This window comes from Pteropus vampyrus, unplaced genomic scaffold (assembly GCF_000151845.1).
Source record: "Pteropus vampyrus isolate Shadow unplaced genomic scaffold, Pvam_2.0 Scaffold2, whole genome shotgun sequence".
NCBI lineage: Eukaryota > Metazoa > Chordata > Mammalia > Chiroptera > Pteropodidae > Pteropus > Pteropus vampyrus.
In genome coordinates, this window is record NW_011888783.1 from 5957233 (window position 1) to 5964404 (window position 7172).

The window sequence follows — 7172 nt, forward strand, 5'->3', positions numbered from 1 at the left end:
CAAGCCAGTGCACCAGATCCTATCCTGTCAGAAGCAGCATGCCAGATACCTTCTGATTCAGAAGTCACAAAAACAATTTCGGGTAGAAATTGTCTAATGCCTGGAACAATCTAGTTAGTAGTGAAATTCTCTCTGATGGCATCTGTGCTGGTCAACTGTCTATTTTCTCTCAAACAAATCCCCTGCCTTCTTTTTGCCCTGTTCCACATTATAGGGAAACTCTTTTGGTTTCTGAGTAGATCTGTTCAGTAGCAAAATTGTCAGAATACTGGGTTGCCAAAGGAAGACAGAATCTAGGGTACATCTCTCCGCCACCCACCATGGTTTCGGAGAGCCGCATTTTTTTTTCTAGGTTTTACCTGGTGTTTCAGGCTCCTGGCCTATATCAGAGGCTCATCCTTTGTTATTTTTAGTCAAGGAACTGTAGCCCCAGATGTACCAAACTAATTTGTCCTCACTTTGAAAAAGCCTTGATTTTGTAATGGGGCCAAGTTTACTATAGGTTGCGTTTTACATGAAAAGAAGGTTGAATTTGCTCCCTCTCATCAGAAAACTCTGTTCAGAAATAAGTAACTTTAGACAGGGCATTGTTATGAAGACATGACTAACATATGTAAAGAAGTGTATAACTTATAATTATGTCTACGTTTATTAACTGCAACTTACTATGGATTAATACATTTTAAGTACAAAATACTAAAAACTGAAATAGATGTATAAACCATGTTATTTCATCACACACATTTGCTATGAAGCATCTATAGGTGCTTGCTGAGAATAAAAAAAAATAGCAATTTCCTCTGTCTTTTTTTCTGTTTCTCAAGTAAGACTAATTGCTTATAGGGTATTTCTTTTATTTCTGAACATAGGTGATGACTTTGGAAGCTCATGGAGATAGAAGTGACAACTAATAATCATTTCATATCCTAGGCTGTGGGTTGATGACAGTCCATAGCACACACATTGGAAAAGTTTACACAATAGTAGGGCTCAATTACAATATATCTCAGACTGTTAGAAAAATCATCTTACATAAAACCATTGTTGGTGACAGGAGACTTTTTTATATTTTCACAATGTTTAGAGACCTTGTGAAAGACCTAAGTAAAGTTTCACAATGTTTAGAGACCTAGTGAAAAACCTAAGTAAAACTTAATATTCTTTATGTGATTACAGTTCTTGAATTTTGACACAGAATATCACTTTTCTAAAATGTCTTCTCATATATTCTTCCCATAGTATTCTCACTCTTTCTTTCATAATTTTCAGAATTTTTCTATTACATGAGCCATTGTATCAAGATACTCTAATCTTTATTTAAATATCTATAAGGCAGAAAATAATATATATATCGAGTTAATTTTTTTTTTCATTTTTTTTCCAAATTGTTTTATTTTATTTTTTTCTTTTATGGTCTGTTCATCTGGGGTTCACTTGCCATCAGATAGCTTCCTGCTTTCTGCACAGCCTATTTGCCTTCATTGGCTACAGCATGCCTCAAAATTCTATTTTTGGTCAATGTTGAATGTTTAGTAAATCCCCTTTGCATTTGCTGACCCACATCTTAACCTTTGGCAAAGCCACTAAAGTTTTCTTATACTGATTTCTCAATAGCTACCAACGTACCTGCAATATTGGTTTGCTAATAATATCAAGCAGTTTAGCTCTGCTACTAAAGAGTACCAGTGTCCCTTCACTGACAAGAATTCCCAAAGACCCCCTCACTGACAAGAATTCTCAAAGGCACTAAATACTACCATTGGGTTGAACCTATTTCTCTGCTTTGCCTTAAGGAAAAGGGTGTCCCTTTTGTTTTCCTAGTTGCATTTTTATCTTCTGTTTTTGAAAGTACTTACTCCCATTGATAGACCAGCCTGTTTGTCTGGTTTAAACATGTAAGTATTTTATTTTCTGGCTTTTTAGTAATATTCTTTCTTTTGCAAAAACTTCTAACTCATCTAGAACTCATGCTTCAATTTATGAGAAAACTTTATTATTAAGTAATACCATCTTTTTCTGGGCTCATTCTCTGAAGCTTAGTTATAATTTTCTACATCTGAATTCCTGCACTTTAAATCGTGATTATGTTACACCATTCAGAACTTTTTTAGTCAAGAAAAGAAACTCTTCCTCAGCTTTAGTATTTGTGTTGGACAATGAATAAGGATTTTACTCATCAGAATTTTTTTAAAAATTTGAACATTCATGAACAAATGATATGTAAACCATAGTCTTTTAAATGTATATTGTTAACAGATTTTCAGAAGTTAAATTGTTAAATAGTGTTTTGTTTTGTTTTTTTTTTACGTACTAGTTTTCTCATATAAAGCGTAATCATAGAACTTTCCTTTAGCAAATGTATCTGCTTTTTTATTTATTGGAGAAAGGTCTCCGTATAGCAGATGCTTAGAGATTGGTTAAGCATTTTCGTGGAACTGAAATACATAAATTTTACAATGTACTACTTTTATTCATTCAGATTACTTAATACATAAACCTACCCCAAGACTAACCTATAAACAATAATATGAAAGTCTCAGATTAACTATTACATATGACCTGCCATGTTTTCTTCATGTTCTTAGACTATTACGGCCCCTCCTGGTGTCTGACCCCAGCAGACAGAGGACTGTGTCATGCCAATGAGAGCAGATTCTACTACAATTCAATTATTGGGAAATGCCGCCCATTTAAGTACAGTGGATGTGGAGGGAACGAGAACAATTTTACTTCTAAAAATGCATGTCTTAAGGCTTGTAAAAAAGGTATAGAAGACATTCTGCCCATTAATTCACTAGTGTTTAAGAAAGTGATTGTAATTATAAATGAATTTTAACCTATGAAAAATATCATGGAATTATTTCTATTTATTATAAGAAACAAAATGTTATAATTTAGCTAATTAATGCCCCCTTTTCAACTACATTTAGATAATATTGCTGGATATGTTAGCTGCAATTCCTCTTAATTTGTCTTCATAGGAAAATAATTTTAAACACATCAGTTTATTCTTTTAATATTTACTTTTAATATTTACTAAGCTTTCATTTTAAGAGATTATACCAAGATATATTTAAGCTTTCTTGTAATGCATTAAATTGTGTATTAATTTTCTTCTGAATATGAAAATGATGTATGTTTACAGAATAGCAACATGTAAATTCCACCAATCATATACAGCCAAGTGTTCATATTTTTGATAAAATGATCATGAATTCCTCACTAAAAATAATAAAAATCAACAACATGTTCATCCATTTTTGCTAACTCATATGTGCAAAGTGACTTTCTTAGAAATGGGTTGTTCTGTACAAAGACATAAACAAATTAAAGCCTTTTAAACATTAAAAGATAATGCAAGGAAATTTTAAATGAAATAACACAATAAAACATTTTATCATGCATAAATTTGTTTCTCTTCCTTTTACAGGTTTCATCCAAAGAATATCAAAAGGAGGGTTAATTAAAACCAAAAGAAAAAAAAAGAAGTCAGTGAAAATAGTATATGAAAAAGTTTTTGTTAAAAAGATATAAATGTGTTATATTATTACAACATTAATTCTACTAAATATTTAGATGAAGCTTTTCACCATGATTTTTATTTTTCTTTCCTAAATTTTTTTAAATTAATATTTTCATGAATTTCCTATGCATATATTACCTGCTATTAATACATTTGCATCAACGTTCCTTTTCTAATCTAGTAAAATTGCTTATTCTAGGGCTATAATTTATTAACTGATCACTACGAATTTATATATTTTCTTGATCCTTTCCTAACTATTTACCATTTCACTGCAAATTATCAGACTGCTAACCACATCAAATCAGTTCGTTTTTGCATTTGGTGATCATCTATTTGATAATATATAGTCACTCACTTGTTTTGATCACATATATGATGATCTCCTTTATAAACTATGCCCAGATTTAAAAATACAGCTATTTGAAAACAAACACTTTGGGGTTTTCGCATCTAAAATGGTGATAACATTTTTCTGATAAAGATCACCCAATTATGTATTTGGAAAGAGCTGAGAATAGCGGAATTCTATCACATGCCTCTCTCCCTAGGCATACGTATTTCCTTTTGCATTAACCACTTCTTCAATGGATCTTGAGCCAAACCATATTTGAACAAAGAATCAATTCTGTGTCATGTGCCTGCCTGCTTTTGCTGTATTTAGCTTTTTTGTTTGTTTGCTAATAGTCTGCTATATCAATAAAGATGGTTGAATAATTGTGTGTTAAATACAGATCATGATAAGAAGAAACTTAGTGGGAAAGGGAAGTTTTTAATGACAATTTAAAGGAAATTCTGTTTATATACTTTCTAATCTTTTTGTTTGAAAAAATTTTCTCTTACCAAAAACATCAAGAAGATTTAAACTCCCTGAAATCTATTCATTTATCATTAGGCTTCGCATACAATGCAACCAGTAATTCATACTTAAAAGAAAAAAAAAAAAAGGCATGTTATTTCTATAGAAGGGGAAAAGAAAATTATCAGAAAGAAAAATTCTACTAGAAAATTCATGCACTGTTCACTCTCAAGGTTTTTAACCAACATTTCTCTGGAGTTAATCCACTGTATCCAGATCTATACTTTTCTTTCTCAGTTGAGCCATGTGCAGTCTGACATTCAACAGCCTCATAGACATTTCAGTTTCTATACTGTTCACCTAAAATTTCACATTTTAAACTTGTCATCTGGAAACAACTAACCACTTCACCCATTTAGTTTAGCTTAATAACTACTCTCTGGCAACAGTATTATAATTCTCCCTGTTCCCTCATATACTACATCTAATCAGTCTCCAAACACTATTGTTTCCTTTTACGTGAAGTTCATCCAACTCCCAGGCTTTTTACTTCTACTGTAGTCTTCACTTCAGTATTGATAATTCCTAAGAATTAATTCAGTATATTTCTCTACCACTCAAAATCCTTCAAGGACTATTTGACACTTAACCCCACCCCGCACCCTACAATTTAATATATATTTAGACTATTTGGACTTACCTACACCACCATCTTTCATGACTTTTTCAATTTGGTTAAAGGGTATTCACTATTCACTGACCATATCTTTAATTACTAAGCTTATTCATGTTGATCTCCTATTTAAAAATCTGATCTCCTCCAGACCATTCATCTGAAGTCAGGGTCCAGCTGATGTGAGCTACACGATCACTATGTTTTAAGACAAACTATGAAAAGTCCTAACATACAGTTACTAATTATTTTCATCCTATGGCATAAAAATTATATCATTACAAAATAGTGTCAACTTGTTCACTTAAGAAAAATTTTACATCTTGATTTCAAATAGTAAACTGCGTCTTTGCTCTGGAACTTGAAACTTTCGGAAATCAAAATCCCTTGTGAACTATGTTCTCTTGCCATGTATACATGGATGGCAACAGCTTTAAGTAACAGAAAGGTCTCCTAAGGTTGAGAGGCAAGGTGTCATCAAGGGTGTATAAACAGCACCTTGGTGAGTTGATTAATTGTTTTCCCAAACAACCATTCAAAAGTTCACTAATTAGTCAATAAGACATACATTGAGATGGTATACAATGTTTAATGCATGTGAATATCATTTTTACTGTGCTTTTAAATAATAAGCCCTCTAGTGGTATTGTCTTGCTTTGTTTTGCATACTCAAATGCATCTAGCTGTAAATTTATATAGAATTACATTACGGCATATATGTGTATTTACCTACTTTGTTTGTTCTCTATTCAAAGTTAAAAGATCATGCTGAAAACTGCTCAAATGATTTTATATGATTTTATTTTTTACATCATAAAAAATAAAATATATTATCTTGAATAATAAAATGTAATTATTGTACCTATGAAATTTCTACTTCAGAAAAATTTACTGTTCTTTAGTAAGCATACAGATAAAAAGTCCAAACATAATTTGTACCTTCTTTAATTAGAATTTGCTAATAATCCCCATTCAATTACAAATGTGCATCTATGTATTATGATTTTTTATTTGTGAAATTAGTATACTGTCTTATTATATATATATTCTACATTAACTCTATTCCTTAGGCAATTCTACCAGTCATCTCATATATAATTGCATAAATATGACATACATATTTAAATATATATCATATAACTATACCTTATATAAAAGACTTTCAATCCTGACTATTAAAGTGAGCCTGGCTCATCTCTATACTAAAAAAAAGGAAGAAAATGACACTAAAGTAGCCCTATTTAGGAGACTTACTGAAATTTTTTTTATCAGTTGTACCTGCTTTTCTATGATTTTTATGAAATTCACATTTGTAATTAGCTTTTTCAACTTTTGACTTTCAATTCTTTCTCAAGAACTTTAGTATAAGTCTACCTTAATTGTTTTTCCTGTATTCTGCTATGCAGAACAGGAAACTGATCTTATCAGTCTCTCAGGCCCATTCTCTGAACTACTCTAATCAAATAGGTGGTTCAGGCCACTTTTAAAGGGTACGGTAATATCTTGTAATTCATTTTAAGAGGGAGAGGGAAGAGGAAGAAGGGAAAAGGGAGGAGTTATTCAGACCACTTTTAAAGGGTACAGTAATATCTTGTAATTCATTTTAAGAGGGAGAGGGGAGAGGAAGAAGGGAAAAGGGAGGAGTTTGTAGGCATTTAATCATATAATACTATGAAATAGAGCATCAGGACAGTGAATATAATTTCATCATCAGTTTGCTCACAGATGAGAAAAGATCTGGCTCAAACAGTCTAAAACAAAACAGAGATATACTTGATCACAGAACTGAAAAAGGCCAGAGGTTTTCAACTTCAGTATGGATAGATTCAGGGCCTCATATTGTCACCAAAACTTGTTTATCTTCACCCTTGATTCTGCTTCCCAACATTTTCTGCCTTTACTAATTTCACAAGGTTTCAAGATACTTCTTGAATTTAAGACACATATCCTTTCAGGGGAATATTTTCTAGAAAAGGTTGTACTTTCTTACCTCAAAGAATTGAAGACCTGGCCTCAGGCATAATCCATAATCCATGACAGAAATAATTGATTGGCTGGACTTCATTAAATTAAAAACTTCTGCTCTGCAAAAGACAATATCAAGAGATTGGAAGACAAACCACAGATGGGGAGAAAATATTTGCAAAAGACACATTTGATAAAGAACTATTATCCAA

The 7172-nt window shown here is 31.8% G+C and overlaps 1 protein-coding gene across 1 annotated transcript in view; it reads left to right on the forward strand.

The window, feature by feature from the left end:
* TFPI (tissue factor pathway inhibitor) overlaps positions 1 to 3534 on the forward strand; it is a 56420-nt gene extending 52886 nt beyond the window's left edge. The window contains exons 7-8 of the mRNA XM_011356402.2: positions 2586 to 2765; positions 3431 to 3534. Coding sequence (XP_011354704.1) covers positions 2586 to 2765; positions 3431 to 3534 — 284 coding nt within the window. The remainder of the gene's footprint in view (positions 1 to 2585; positions 2766 to 3430) is intronic.
* Positions 3535 to 7172: the final 3638 nt, after the last annotated feature.